The sequence below is a fragment of the Cygnus atratus genome, chromosome 15 (assembly GCF_013377495.2).
Source record: "Cygnus atratus isolate AKBS03 ecotype Queensland, Australia chromosome 15, CAtr_DNAZoo_HiC_assembly, whole genome shotgun sequence".
NCBI classification, from domain to species: domain Eukaryota; kingdom Metazoa; phylum Chordata; class Aves; order Anseriformes; family Anatidae; genus Cygnus; species Cygnus atratus.
Window position 1 is genome coordinate 12,616,327 of NC_066376.1, and position 15,303 is coordinate 12,631,629.

The 15,303-nt window shown below is 53.1% G+C and overlaps 1 protein-coding gene across 1 annotated transcript; it reads right to left on the minus strand.

Moving 5' to 3' along the window:
- Positions 1-298: 298 nt before the first annotated feature.
- Positions 299-13,153, minus strand: CCDC78 (coiled-coil domain containing 78). The gene is made up of 15 exons (XM_035549123.1): positions 13,076-13,153; positions 12,709-12,840; positions 12,095-12,181; positions 11,698-11,877; positions 8,313-8,486; positions 8,174-8,224; positions 7,434-7,522; positions 6,963-7,041; positions 6,400-6,525; positions 5,194-5,396; positions 4,391-4,562; positions 3,893-3,936; positions 2,146-2,212; positions 1,156-1,256; positions 299-425 (listed from the first exon to the last, which is right to left on the minus strand). The coding sequence occupies exons 1-15, from the start codon at positions 13,151-13,153 to the stop codon at positions 299-301; spliced, it is 1,710 nt and encodes a 569-aa protein (XP_035405016.1).
- Between the last annotated feature and the right edge of the window lie 2,150 nt (positions 13,154-15,303).

Consider the following 15,303-nt stretch of genomic DNA (forward strand, 5'->3'; position numbering starts at 1 on the left):
TGCCCAGGAGGCTGCCCCCGTGTCCCTAGTCGTGGTGTGCTCAGGGAATGGCAGAACTCTTCCTACAGCTAAGGGGTCAGGGGACAGACACGGCGCAGTTGTCCTGTCCCATTTTAGCACCGTTAATTTGAGACTGAGAACACCCACGTGGTTCCCTGCGCTGCGCGTCCCAGCTCTTGGCCAGGGAAGGATACATGCTTCAGCCAGCCTGCAGAATAGAAAGCCCCCTTCTTTTAAACTGTTTCTTTTTTTTTTTTTTTCCTACAATCGTGCTGCTTTGTGGAGCCGCGAGGAAGAGCTACATTTCATGGCTGGGGGTCCTTCTGGATCCGGGCAGCAGGGGAGCATCGGCTGCCCCCGCGCTGAGCGTGCGGGGTTCCTTGCTGCCAGCAAGCGTCCTCAGCCGGAGGATCTCCTGCTTGTACCTGCAGCAGGGGAGCAGCAGCGTCACCCCACCTGGTCAGGGCCCTGCGCGCAGCTCACGCACAGAGGTGGTCAGCTTAAACCGACACTTTTTGCCCTGTGTTTGTCGCGCGCTGAAAACAGGCATCAGTTAATGATGCCGGCCAGCACAGGTGCTGAGCCACACTGGGATCCGAGCAGCCACAGAGAGAAAAACCACGGCCTTTTCCCTGGGAAAAGCTGCTTGTCGCCTCTGCCAGGTAGCAGTAAAGGTAGCAACAAGCCCATGAGCCCGATCGAAGCTCCAGCCAAGATGACTTGCACCTTGCGTCGGGCGCAGAGCTGGAGCACAGCTCCGACAGATGCGCTCTGGTTGTTCTTGCCCTTCCCTGCCCCAGCAGCTGTTCCCCCTGCTGCAGGGCACGATAAGCCAGTGGGAAAGCGCAGCAGATCAGGGCTTGCTGGAAGGCTTTGGATTTTAGGCAACCCCTCTCTTCACCTCCTCCAAAGGATGGGCTAAGGCTCGCGGGCCAGATGCGCCCCCCGGCACGCAGAGCGAGGCACGGAGCCAGCTGCCCGCACAGCTGGATGAGCTGTGTGACACCGGCTGTGCCGGGCAGCGCTGTGGGAAGGCGGCAGCGAGGTCAGGCCCTGGCAGGGTGCTGGGCACCGCCGCGTCTCTGGCAATTAGCCGTGGAGGCAAACTTGGAGCAGGAAGCGGAGAGCACGTGAAGGGGGATCCCACTGTCTCACCTTGCAAGATGCTTCTCTACGTACTCCTGCAGCTCTGACACCTGTTCTTCTGCCACGATTGCCCGAGTCAGCAGCTGGCTTCTCTCCTTCTCCAAATCCTCCTGGAGGGGCGAGGAAAGCGTGGAGAAAACGGGGAGTGCTGTGAGACGGGAGGGAAGTCGCTCGGCCCCTCTCTGCCAGGAGGGACCGAACTCTCTGGCTCTGGCACAGTTGGCACAAAGCTGCAGAGGCAGGCAGGAGACTGACGTACTCTGAGAAAGGAGCCTGGTGACAAGAGCCCAGCCTTCAGCAGGCTCAGCCACTCTTGGCCACCGGCTGTGCCGACCAGGTGAGCTCTCCTTGACCAGACCACAGGCACGAGGGCCTGGGCCACCCCAGGACACACAATAACCCTCCCCTGCCAATCTAGTTTTCCCTCCCAAGAGCTCTGCTCTGTTTCCAAAGCCCTTCTTCTACTGCCCCAGGTTTGGCAGTCTGCGCCAGCGATCCCCTTTCCCCCCAGCAGCCCCACTGCTGTGATCAGGGCTGGACAGCAAAGCCCACCTGTGCCAAGCCCGCTCACAGCGAGCATCTCCAGGCTGCTGGCTGCTGCAGAGCAATGTTGTGGCTGAAGAGAGCTCGGGGCCACCCCATTCCTGAATGTAGTGCAAATACCCTTGCACCCTGAGGGAACCAGACTGCGAAGCTGATTCAGATTCAAACTAGACTTCTCATTTAAACCAGGTCGAAAACCTGTTTGTTATACAGATACCTAAATCCTTGTGCTGAAACAAGACATGGAATAATACAGGCCAACAACCTGCAGCCATAAGGGCTGGTCTCTGCTTCTTTCAGGAGCTGTGAAAGCACAGCCTCAGTGCTCAGCATCACTTGGTCATGTGCTGGTCAAGGCCACAGCTGTGGCCAGAGAAGGACCCAGCTGGGGCAGCACCTCTCTGACACCTGAGCAAAGGCTGAGCTTATTTCAGGTGGGCTGCTCCAGCCCTTTACCTGGGTGCTGTGTGTGAACTCCCGGAGCTGCTTCCTGACCTCTGCCCAGCCCTCCTCATCTGGCTTCCTAGGAGAGAGAAGCAGTTTTGATCTTGCACGGACACTCAAAGCCAGCCCATCTGCAAGTTGCACAGCTCTGTTCGGAGGCTGGAAGCGCTTCGTGTCCAGCAGAGCAGAAAGCACAGAGCGCCAAACCTTTTCTATCCCCGTGGCCCCAACTTCAGGGCACGCAGCGCTGTCCCTGTGCCCAGGCGTGAGAGTCACAGCCCCTCTGCCAACCTGGGTTTCCCGCTGTGATGGCTGGATTCATTCCAAGCTCACATCAACATTCATACATCAGAGGACTCCAAGCAGAAAGAGTCATTAACCTGAGACTGCAAGGCTGAACTTTATGGAAATGGAGAGCGGGGTATGATCAATGCCAAGCGCTGGCGCTTTTCATGTGTGCGAGCACAGACCCGCTCGCCCTGAGCGCTGGGTGCGATAGGTGAGCTGTCTGCGCAGCCCAGCTGTGGGAAAGTTCTTCCCATTCTGTCCCAGTCTGAACGAGCAAAATACAGGTCACATCTGATGCTCGGGGAATTTTGGTTGTATGAACTGAGGAATGCATTGTGCTCAAGCACGGCAGCCTGCAGACCGGAGACCGCTCTGCTGCGGCCGCGCGAGTTCCCTCTGGTGGCTGCAGTCACCCAGCCCGGGCACTTGGAAAATCGTGGCTGAAAGAAGTTTCATGGGAGCAGAAGTTGAGAGAACAATAAACAGTGAAGCCACACATCTGATAAAGTCAAGGAACACGACAATAGTTACAGTACTGTGGTTACAGCAGGCTTTGTGTCTTTGCTTAGAGCAGCAGGATAACAGCTCTGGTAAAAACCATCAGCACACAGAATAAATGCTTTCAGTGTGTAGGGCCTCTTGGCAGCTATACAAACCTTCACAACAAGATACACCACTAAAATCCAGGTTCTGGTACTTCTCTGTCCTGCTCCTGTGCTGAGTCTGTCAAAATTAATGTATCTCTTCAAGGATTACTATTATTTGTCAGCATCAAAACCAGTGGCAGGCTCCGATAACTCTTCTCCAAGAGACTTCTCTGGAACCCAGTGGCTCAGGCACTGACCAGCTCCTTGGCACTGGAATCCAGTTACTGCAATACCTGGCACGTTTTCTAAGCTACCACATTTTAAAAGGCAGAAAAATCCCAGCCTGGATTTCTCTTACACTTTGTTCTCCCACTCCTTGGTTACAGCTGGTAGAATTTCAGCAGAAGAATGGAGCAGGGGGAAGAGATTGATCAAAATGAGAAAATAAATGGCATGTCAGGAAACCAGGGTGGTGTCAGGGCAGGATCACCGAGTGTTCCTGCCCAGCTTCTGTACTGGGAGGGAGGAGAAACAAGACTGTCCCAAGCTGGTGTAGTTTCACTGGCCTTTCTTGGGTTGTGATCCACCAACGCCCTCAGCCGTACGCTTAACTTCAGCTTCTGAAGAGATCAGTGGGACTAAAAACACAGTTAAATCAAACGTGCTTAAGAGCTTTCTTGGATCAAGGCCCAAATGACCAACTCATTTCGCCACAGGAAATGCTGCACTGAGACGACAGCTGGCTTTTCTTCTCAGATGAGTTCCTATCAGCTCTCTTCCTCCCTATTTATTACTGTCTCCAAGTAATGCAGAAAAGACCCCTCAGTCCATACAGCAAGGAGAAATCAGCATTTTGAATATACCAAGAAAAAGACAGGACTTACTGCTCAGATGACAGCTGAAGGTCAGAGGTTTCTTTCATTTTTTTCTGAAGGCAAAGGAAGAACAGTACTTCTGTAAGCATTAGAGCATTGCAATCTCACCACAGTCCTCACCACTTTGAAGAAAGTGGCGCAACTGTCCTAGCACTCTAACACTAAGAGTCCTGACAGGGAAGTTATGTGCAGAACAGTCCTAAGGTTTAGGTCTCCCACCCCATCAATGTTTAAATAAATGCATCTCGCACAAATCAAGATGTCACTGCTCAGGCAGAACCAGTGGGAGGACGTGGAGCTCACTGGTGTGCTTCTGAGCGTGGTCTCCTGCTTGGACATCCCCGAGTGAGAACGTGAGCAAGCACTAGTCTGTGTCACAGAGACACAGCAACCCCTCAGGGAATGCACACAGAAATGGAGAGAGCTATCCTACTGCTCTGTCTATTGCTGGTGAGACTCCCCTCACCCAGTTTCACTGCTGCAGAAGGTCAGCAGCCCAGCCGCTACCTGCTGCAATTCGTGTAGCTGCAGCTCCAGTTTTGCTTTGTTCTCCCGCAGCCGGTTTAGCTCCTGGGTTGTGTTTGTCAGCAGCTCTGGGTCTGTGATGGCAAAGTGGAGCTCAGCGGGGCCGGAATCCATATCGCTGCTGCCCAAGGAGCGGATCTGCTCTCGCTGCATGCTGTAACAACATGCCAAGAGGCGTTAAGACTCGGTAGCTTTGGTGAAGTAACAGCGCTGAGTGTTGATGCTGCTGGCAGTGCCATTGGCTTGGCACCTGCTGGCTTCTGGCCACCGAGAGCCAGTCCACCTGGAAAGGGTAGGTGGGAGAGCCCAGCAGCACGTGCAATATTCCTTGGAGTGCTGAGGGCAGCTCATCCTATTTGTGGCCTTTAAGCCACAAGCATTTCTGCTGCTTCCCACAGCCCAAACTGCTGAGACAGCTGTGGAGCAGAGCTGGGAATGCTGCAGGGAAGGGCTGGGAAGAAGGACATATTGGTGGTACCTCTCCATTTCCACACCATCCAACGTGGATTCAGTCTCTCGCCCTAAATTTTGCACAGGAGGAATTTGTGCACGGAGCAGCTCCAGTGTATGCAGAGCACCCTGGTGTGTAGCTGGAGATACCTTGCTCCTGGTGTGTCAGGAGTATGGAGATAAGTGTGCACTCCAGGACCTCTGCTCCACCTAGGAGCCCCGTATGCCTCCCTTGCAGCAAGGGGGCTGGGTGCTAACACCATGGGGCACTTCCACTAGGTCCCTAGCAATGACCTGAAGAGGCAGAGGTAGCCCAGACCCTGTTTTAGCCCTACCTGTACGCAATCAGCAGGTTCTCATGCTTCTTGACCAAGTTTTTCATGCGTTTCTTGTAGGCACGTGCTGCTCCAGCTAGCTGCTCCTCCCGAGACTTGTAGGAAGCTCTGATGTCCTTCAGCATGCTGTCCACAAAGTGCTTCATGTGAGCTGGGGCTCTGCTGGGCTCTGTCCGGTCACTGGATTTGCTGTCCATGTAGTCCTTTAGACATACAGAGAAGGAAATGGAAGTGACCAAGTCTTTCCCTGAGGCGAGTAACCCATTTCCCACACTGAAGGTCCAGGAATATTTGTGATGACAGCACTCAGAATAGGGCATATCTTCCATTTCCTAAGAGCAGGAAAGACTAATTAACTTCCATCACACCCCTTTCAAGGCAGAGAAGGCATACTGCTGTCAGTGACCCTGTATCACGGATCCATCTAGGGGAACACGAGTGCGTCAGGAGCATGTCTCTAGGCCTGTATTCTTTCTGCTGTGCCCTGCTCCCTCTGTTAGGAGATACCCTGTCAGAAATTAAGCTCATCTTCATAGTAAAAAATGCTTCTGCATTGTTAACCTCCTGGCACAGCAGTTCTTGCCAAAAACTGCTTACCTATGGGGGTAGAAACAGTTTTCTTCCCAGCCACTGATGGATGCAAGCAGGTACCCACGCCTGAACCTGCCTGAAACTCCTGCTTTGTGCTGAGTCCTCACCGTGCTCTGTTGGCCCTACTCTACATCAGAGGCACTTGCTTGTTCCCAGAGCAGGTCTGCAGGTCCCAGGCTCTTGCGTTACACGGGTCTGTGCCGACCGCAGAGGCTGGCAAAGCTTCCCCTGAGGACAGCAGCAGGGGCACCGTGGAGGCAGCAAACCGAGGCGGCAACAAAGCCCGCAGTGGCACCGCCGTGCCTGCCGAGGGAAGTTGTCAGGGCAATGGGGATTAGGAGCCAACTGGAAGGCAGCCATAGTAAATAAGAGGATCTTTCCATCCAAGTAATCTGACCAAGGAAGATAGTCCCAGCAGAATCTCAGACAGTTTTGCGTGGTCACACGGGAAATCTGGGCTAGGAGAGAGACCGACTCCTGCTGCAAGCACAGCTCCCCAAGCCCCAGCGCCCCTCTGCCCAGCAGCCCAGCAAGGAGGGGACGGAGCAGACACATTCCAGAAGTAGGCGGCCAGCACGGAGAGCCCTCTGCAGGCCGGGGTCTGGGGGTACCCACCGCCAAGTCCTTGACGTGCTGCGCGAGCCGGGAGCGGTACTGCTCGTTGAGCTCCTTCACACGCAGCTGTAGCCGGGAGTTCTCTGCCTCCACCTCTTGCAGCTGGCTCCGGGAGGTGAGCAGCACCTAGGCACAGCCAGCGTTCACACCGCTGCTCTCAGCCTCCAGCCAAACAAGGGGCACTAAAGTGCTCGATAAGGAACGGGGACTTCAGTTTCCCTACAGCAGAGAGGTTGGGAAGGGCCTGGGTTTTCATGCAGGAGCTTACCAGAAATATTTAGTCTGTATTCCTCTGCTACCTTTTATCATTTGCAATCCCCTGCAAGTGGTTTCTCCAGCTCTTTTGAAACATCAGTGAACAAAATTCCTCCCACCCCAAGCAAGCAGCACATCCCACCACGTGCATTGCACGCCCTGTGCAGGGACGAGCTCCCTCTCCCCAGAGAGGGAGAGATGCCGGAGCACCACGGTACCAGCCATCTGCCCCACCGCTAGCTCCGGGTTACGCTCATTGCACCTCGTGTCTCAGCCACAGGAGGGGAAGGGAGGGAGCCTGCCCTTACTGCTGACTGCTCCGCCAGTTTGCGCTGGGTGTCCCGAATTGCTCGCTTCGCCTCCTGCAGCTCCTTCCCCACGGCGATCCTGTGCACACAGGAAGAAGGCATGTTTATTTCAAATCCCCAAACATCTCTGCAGGCCCGATACCTCCAGCTTTGAGAAGGAAATCACTACTAATGACAGAAATCTCTAAGCAGCTGCTTACACATTGAGCAGCTCTGCAACACATTGACCACGGATTTTCAAGGCCAGTTGTGTACCCAAACAGACTTTTAAGGAGACATCTAACACGCTTAAGATCCTCAAAAACATCAGCTTTTACTTCCAGGCCTCGCTTATAACAGTCATTTGCCACCCTGTACCCCACCAAAGGGAGGCTGCCTCCACTCCTGTTCGCCAAGATCACATCCAGCTGCAATGAGACCCAAAAATGCCCAGCTGGACAAGAGAAGGATGCGTGTGCCTCGAACACTCACACTTGCTCTTCCAGCTTCTGCTGCTGCGAATCGTAGGTTTTCTTCAGATTTTCAATCTCCACTTTTATGTAATCCTGGTTTCCAAGCAACTGAGGGACAAGCGAACAGGCAGATGAGATCGAGGGTTGACATAAACAGAAGGATTCTTCAAGAGGGAGAAGGTGAGGAGAGCCTCCAGCTAGCCCAAATCCAGCTGATATGGGAAACACAGGGGAAAGGACAGGTTTAGTGACCAGTGCTCTGCAGCACGCCAGAAATGACGTTTGATCCAGAGACAGGGCACGTGGAGGGGCACACGTGTCGCTCCTCCAAGTGAGATTCTCACTCCGAGAGTCAGATTCTCAACAGGAGCTGGTGGCGGAGCCCAAGCTGGTATCACACAGGCTGCAGATGGAAACAAGGCAGGAAATATCTCTTGTGCTCTCATTTTTGGGTGCTTATCACCCTCATCTATTTCAAGTATCAGCAAGAAGAAAATAACCAAGCGTCCCCTGCACTTGTTGATTTTAAACTCCTGCCTCTGCTCTTCAGTGGGCACTGGCTGAGGGAACCACGTGTTGCCCTGCACGAGGCAGGAGTTATTCTGATCTCAACCGCATGGCTTAAAGAAAAGAAAATAAACCAAGGCACTAACTCATCCACAAAACTCAAGTTAGTACCAGGAGATGCCAGCCACACTCCAAATAAATTCCCCCCTGTGCTTCCCCAAGGGCCCCACAGCAGACCCTCCACACACTCACATTTTTTTCCAGGTTTTGCTGCTTGTGTTCAGAGGCAAGTGCATCTTCTGGCTGATTTGAAGAGGAGACAGAAGAAGGTACCTTTAGATCCCTGTTCTCCAAGGAGCTCAGACTGGGGACAGGGCAGAGAGGTCCTTACCTTCACCTTCCGAGCAGAGACACGGCGCACCACTGCTCGCACTCTTCCCGGCTCAGCAGAGGGCTCATCGGCTGCGGCGTGGGAGACGAGGTGGTAGCTCCCTGTGCCGGGAAGGGTGCTCTTGGCATTGGCCAGGTTGAGCAGCTCTAGGCTGAGCTCTTCATTCTTCAAGACCTGCCAGGTCAAGCAAGAAGGAAAGAGCGTCTGAAATCCTGCCTCTCCAGCTCCGTGCGCTGTTTGTTCAGCACATACCCACTGTTCCTGGTGTGTACACAAAGCAGGCACTCACATCCCCTCCTGAAAGCAAGTTTTATTTTTAGTTCCCTCTCATATGTCCAAGGATATCAGTTATTTTTCTAATTCTCACGGAGATGCAGGGCGAGCATCATTGCCAGGCACCAGGCACGGCACGCAGCATTATTCACACGTAACCTCACTCCCCATGCCCGTCTCGCTCGCACGCTCACGTTCAGGTAGGGATCGCGGTGCCAGCGCACCCTGATGCCAGCCCAGCCCTGGGCACAGCTCTGCCAGCGCCGCTCCGTCCTGACCCACAGCTCCCTCCTTACCCCGACTCTGTACTCCCCGCACAGCTTCCCAACACGTTAGGCATGTCTTTCCCCAAACAATGCCTCTGAACAGTGCTGGACTACATAATGTAAGGGAGAATGGCCAAATATCCATCCATCTCGGCTGACGCCACCCAGCTAATTCCAGTTTTGTCTGAATGCATACCTCCAGAAGCAGCCAGCCCACAGCACCGTGTAGGCAGCGAGATTCAAAGCAGCACTGGTGTGAAGTGACACATTTCCAAAAGATAAAGAGTATCTGAATGAGAAAGGCTCTGTTACAGGTGATCTGGAAGGAACACTGGGGGAATTCATGTCTCACGGGAGGGTTTCTATGTAGATAACAAAGCTTTGATGGAGTTTATGACTGGGGACAAGCTTGAGTAATTGTTACCATGGCAGTGAATCGGGAGGATGGGAGGCAGAGGTCATCTGAGTCATCCGTGTAGAGAATAGCTTATCAAAAGATAGCACAGGGTGGGCTGAGGGAGAGAGGAGAGGAGAAAAGAGGCTGACAAAGAGGTGAGATATACAGCTGTGAAAACTGACAGCTACGCAGAGACAGGCTGCTTGTTCCCCAACCGAAACCGATCCATCTGCAGCTGTCAGTGCCGACAATTTGATCAGAGGGGGTCACACAAGCGCAGAAGTACCAGCCTTTTTTTTTTTTTTTTTTGGCCAGCAAAAGAAAGAGGCAGTCCCAGGTTTGTGATGGGCTTCTCCGCCTCCCATGTGCTCCGAGTCCTGGCCCCGCTCCAGGGAAAACCCCGGCATGGGACCGGTCCGGGGCCGCTCGGGTTCCCCGCGCCGGCCTCGCTTTGTAGCACCGCTGTGGGCCGTGCGAGCCCCCCGAACAAAAGAGCAGGAGGAAATGGAGAGTCGAGGAAAGGTCAGGGTCTTGAAAAGGAAGAATTTACAGCGCGTTAGAAAACAGGCACAAAGTGTCGGGCTGGCATCTCCTGCCAGGCACTTCCCCAGGGACGGGAAAGGCCAGCGCGGCCGCTCTCCTGCGCCTGGGACAGACCCAGGGCGATTTGTGAATCAAGGCGTACAATGGGGGCTGTAACAATTCAGAGACTCTAACTGTTCCCTACAAGGGACCATGAATGAGCCCGCAGAGCTGCTTCTGCGCCAAGCAGCCATGACAACATATTGGCAAGGTCACAAGTAGCACTTGTAATTGGGAATGTGTAAAAGGTTCATTGTCTCCCGCGAAGAGCTCCGGGGAAGGGGAGGGGGCAGAACCGCAGGCTGCTTTTGCCATTTCCTTTGGGAAAGTCCGCACTGGGAAAATAATGAGCAAGAGGCCCATGCCGCGACAAGCCCCAGGCTGCCAAGTTGGAGTCTCTTTCGCTTCAGGCCCCAGGGATATTCGGCAGTCAGAGCCAAGACACCAGGGTAAAGTCCTCACCCTACCAATTACACCCGAGGATTTCACCCTTGGCTTCTGATCCCTGCTCCACCACTCCAGGATGCTATCCGAGCACGTAACTTACTCCATGTGCCTCGCTTTTCTCTGAAACGTTCCAGGATCCACACGAAAACAGCGTGTTATTACCGCTAACCCCTAAAGACCATCATTCTGAGATGTCAGCAGCCTGAAAATCCAGTTTTTGACTAACACACTGCACCCCCTTGGGGACGAGAAGCAACAGAGATCGCTGAACGCTGAGCTACTCCTCCGTGAGCTCTGTCTCGGCAGCGTGCTGGCAGGCAGCGGCACGCGCTCTGCCTCGTGCTCCCCGGACAGCAAGGGCTGGAGGGTGGGTTCGCACCCCGCGAGCAGCCGAGCCTGCTTCCTCGTGAGCAGTTTCTCAGCTTATGACAAATGATAGCGCGTGCGTGTGCCCTGCGTCCATCCCAGCTGCAAGGTGCAACAGATGAGTTGAAACTGGCTTTTCACTTCCCAGCTGGAGCCAGCTGGGAGCCGTACCCCCCTCACTGCCACATCCGTGCTAACGGGTAACTTCACAAGTCCCTAACTCCTTGATTGGCAACCGGATGGCCGTGACCTTGTATACTCCTCTACCTGAGCTCTACCTGATGCTCACCATACAGAGAAACTGGACAGACACGGACAAAATGCACTTGGTGGGGCTTTGCCAGTTGTGGGGTGACATTTCATGTCAATCCTGTATAAACTAGCATGCCCCACATCCTCCCATCACAGGGCCAGCACAGTAAACTAGGTCATTTGGCTGAACCAGCTGAAATATCTGCCGAGGAGGGAGGCAGGAGTGCGTCAGTCAGCCGATCCAATTCAAAGAGAAGGAGAAGTGGGAGGGGGGAGAGGGAGGGAAGTGGGGAAGGTCTTTTACAGTAGCTATTCTTGCCAAAGGAATGCACAGTTCTGGGATCCAAAAGACTTGAGTTAATCATCACTAATTTAATAGTCACCAGGAAATTCACTATATTTTAAGGGACAATCAGAAACTTGATTATATTTAGTGTTTTTATAAACTTGTCAACTTCAAAAACTTCCAGGCCCCTTCCCGCCACCAAGTGAGATGAGACGGACTACAAATCCATTCCTATGCAGCCTGTGCAAGCCATGCAGAAAAAAAGGGAAACAAAGCATGCTGGCAGTCCAGAGGGACCTGAAACATGCACCCAGATCAGGCCTGCAACGACCTCCTCTTTGCATGGCTAGGGATGGGAATGTGGGGTAACGGGAAAACGGGAAGACTCTGATAACAGGAGCGCAGTCACACAGGGCAGCATGGGCACAGCACCGCTCCTGGCTTGGTAAGCAACCCAAAGACAACCTTAGATTGGGAAGTTGTGGGGTGGAGTAGAGAACACCAAATCTGTCTCACCTCCCGGTCAAGCTCTTTGCCCAGGGCCAGGTAATTGCTCTTCAGAATGATGTACTCATCCGCCAGCTCCTTACGGCTGGTCTCCAGCGTGCGCAGCTGGTCCCGCAAGGCGTCCCGCTCCCCGGTGACTTTCTCACTGCGGAGCTCCAGCTCCAGCACACGGTTCTCCAGGGACAAGATCTGCAGAGGGGGGCAGCAGAATTAGACCAGCAGCTGTAAGAGGGCATTTATTTGGCCAAACAGGCTCTAGCATGAAGGGAGATGAGTTTCACATGAATTCCTCAAGTATCTGGGGCAATGGGGGTAATTCACTACTCTAGCTAAAGAAAAGTGAGTATGCCAAACAAGAAAAGATCCTGGATAAAGGTATCTGGCAGAACTGAAACCTTCTGCATACCATATTTTTCAGTTCAAAGTTCTCTGTCTCATACTGCTCCTTCATTTTGTTTGTCTCAATCTGGAGATCAATGAGGTCTTTGGAAATCTAGGAGAGAGAAAGGACGTTATAAAAAGGTCATGGACTGACTTTGAGGCCAGCACAGTATCTCAACAGGTTGCAACAGGGAATTAGAGCCCGGGGGTACTGAAAGGACCCACAGTTGCACCTTTTACCTGAGCACTAGCAGAACAGCAGAAGAGGAACACTGCTGAGAGCCGGGATCAGCTCCCGACACGCAGCTTTTTGCCACTGAAGCATCCTGTCCCACAGACACACCAAATAAAAAGGCAAAGACACAACCCTCAAAGAGGAAAATCTAAGGAGAATCAACCCTGAGGTCTTGGCCTCTTTCGGAAGGAAGAGGTGTGGGAAGCCACTGACACCATAGTCAATCCGAGCTTATTCCAGCCTAAACACCTCCAGGGAGCAAACGGAAGAGCCTTGGTTTTGAAAACACAAATACCTCTGGAAAGAGGCCCCAACATTTCCCACCAGATTTTTCACTGCAGACCTATCGGGCTCATACAGCTTCACGGCTCAGTTCTCTCCAGCTCCCCAAGTGTCTGTTTTACCTTCAGTTTTTCCTCTTCACTGAAGACCATTCTGGCTGACAAATCTGTTTTGGAGCCAGCCAGCGTCCCCATCCTCTCCTGCAGGTCTCCAAGCCCCATGTACAGCCTCTCATTCCTATCCTGCAGCTGCACCTAGAGACACAAAACAGCTCCGGCAGCCAGTGCCAGAGAGCAGAGCTCTTCTCTTCTGTCACCATGCTGATGGAAGGGAAGAGCACAGCATATCCAGCAAGGAAATGCAGCTTCTCAGAGCTTTAACAGATTGCAGATGGGATTTTCAGCTGCCATTTTCCTCCTGCGATTAGGACTTCATTTGCAGAGCACTGGTTCAGTGACCCAGGAAGGGGCTGCAGACCTTCATACTTACATTTTTGTTAGCGAGATGCTGCACTTGCTCTGTCAGAGCGTTTACACTCTCCTTCTCTGCAACACTTCCAAAATCCATGTGCATGAGACTCAGTGCTCGCAGGCTAGGTTCTTTGCACAGTACCAGGCAAGCAGAGACTGAAGAGCAAAGGCAGGGCCTAAGGATCTCTGCGGCAGCGACTTTCCCCTCTAGGTACAGCACAAGCGATGTTGCTATCAACTTTGGTTGCTAGAGGGTGCAGCATCCACTTCGATCTGAGGTGGAGCCAAGTATTGCAGCCAGCCCTGAGGCTGTTAGAGCAGAAGAAATGACACGGGTCAGGAGGTATCCGTGTTCCTAAGACAGCACAGATAAGATACTCAAGTGAGAAGCTTAGCAGACACCACCAGCGAGGTAATGCTGCCAGTGAGGAGGTGCTGCACCGTTTGTATTCGTTCCAAACCCAAAGCCACTCTGCAGGGATGGCTTCCGTCTCTACCACAGGGATCTTTACAGGATTTCAGATCTGGATCTCAGTTTCACAACTCAGACCTTTAATTCAGCCATCTGTCCCGAGACTGTCCTGTAGCATCTAGCATCAGCTTGCTTCCCTGCATTTTTTTCTTATCTCTACAGTACTTGTATCTCTTGTGTCATCTAGGAAGGACAGCACACAATTATGAAAGGCCGATGAGCTGCCCAAAGGGGATCAGGATCTTTCAGCTCTGACTGAGCTACAGCTGGTGACAGGGAAGACCTTTCCAAATTTATCAGCTAGCATACGAGATGTTATGTGGAAAAATGTAAATTTTAAAGCAAAACACACATGGAAAGAAACTGCTATAAAAGCTAGCTGTGTGCTGAGAATGACAGCCCAGGACACAGGAAGAAGCTCCCTAAATCGAGCAGTGCTAGCAGCTCCCCGAGGAGGAGCTGCTTCCCTTACAGCCGCAGCTGAACTTTGACTTGCTGCAGACTCAGAGGAATTTGCAGCAGCCCATTTGTCAATGTTCGCTCATGGTTAGAGGCGCGCTGAACCCTGATGGGCTCAGACAGGGCTAAACCTGGACTGTGCCGGTCTGCACTGCATCGCCGAACCCAACTGGAAACCTTCCAGACACAACTGGGATATCTCCCAAGGGTGCACGAAGCTACAAGTGCTTGAACAGAGCCCCTGACACACAAGTGAGGGTTACAGAGAGTTTAAGGCACAGTGGTAATGCTGGAAAAACTTGGGGAATGGCAGTCACGGGGTAAAACAAATGCTGTTTTTTCATCTAATTTCAGGCTTATTATCTCTATTTCTGTAGAGCAGGCGAGTTTAGGTAAGAGTTTGTCTCTTAAGAAAAGCGTTGTTGATGCAACATTCATAAAGACCATAGCTCTGAATAACTTGTTAGTAGCTAAGCTAAATTTATGGCCGAGGGAGAGGGCCCATCCTGATACAAGCACCATGCCAAGCATCGTTCACCAGCTCCTCACCACTGGCATCTGGTCCCGGCTGCTGTCGAAGACCCTCTAGCACCTCAAAGTGGATTTCATAAATGGCCACGGATGTGTGACCCAGCGGCAGAGCTCTTTGGGGGCTTAGGGGAAGGAGAAGCTAATGAAACATGCAGCTAACATCTTATTTTTCTGCAAAAGAACATAATAGCCCTGAAGTAATTTTATTAAGGTAATGAAAGCGCTGATGAGAATTCACAGTCTCTTCACACCCACTGCTGAGCAGAAAGCCAAATTCACACACGCCCACAGTGCCAGAGCGCTCGGAAGCAGGCAGCGGGTGCTCGGGCACGCCGGGGAGGGGAGCGGAGCCGCGCTGCCCTGGCACAGGCAGGCTCCTGCCGCTCCCAGCTCCGTGTGGCCGGAGCCCACGCTGGCGCAGGGACACGCAGCAGGCTGGCTCCCGAGGGGGGCCCGCTCCACCTGCCAGCCTTCGCTTTGCTCGCCACGGCACCGTAAGCCTAATTAGCACACACGGCGTTATTTATGGAACTATGCTGCCTGGCAGGCCCAGCTCGGAGCAAACCCACCTCAGTGCCAGGTGCTGCGCCCGCACCAGACACAGCAGTGACTGTTTTTTCCCTGGTCTGGAAATACGAAGGACAAACGCTGTCCTGGCTCACAGCACCACCAGCAGATTGGGCAGGCACGGATGGCTCCACTCTGTCATTGCAACCCAAAGCCTCTATCCAGCGAAAACCAACTGACGAACGAACAACGACGACAAACCCACGAAACCCAAACGT

What these genes read in the sequence shown, in the direction of transcription:
- CCDC78 (XM_035549123.1), bottom strand. Translation starts at nt 13,153, where the DNA reads ATGGATTTTGGAAGTGTTGCAGAGAAGGAGAGTGTAAACGCTCTGACA. An exon ending in ACTTTGAACTGAAAAATATG is followed by an intron (nt 11,878 to 12,094) that starts GTATGCAGAAGG and finishes CCCCCTCTGCAG; the next exon opens with ATCTTGTCCCTGGAGAACCG. An exon ending in AACTGGCGGAGCAGTCAGCA is followed by an intron (nt 6,526 to 6,962) that starts GTAAGGGCAGGC and finishes GGCTGTGCCTAG; the next exon opens with GTGCTGCTCACCTCCCGGAG.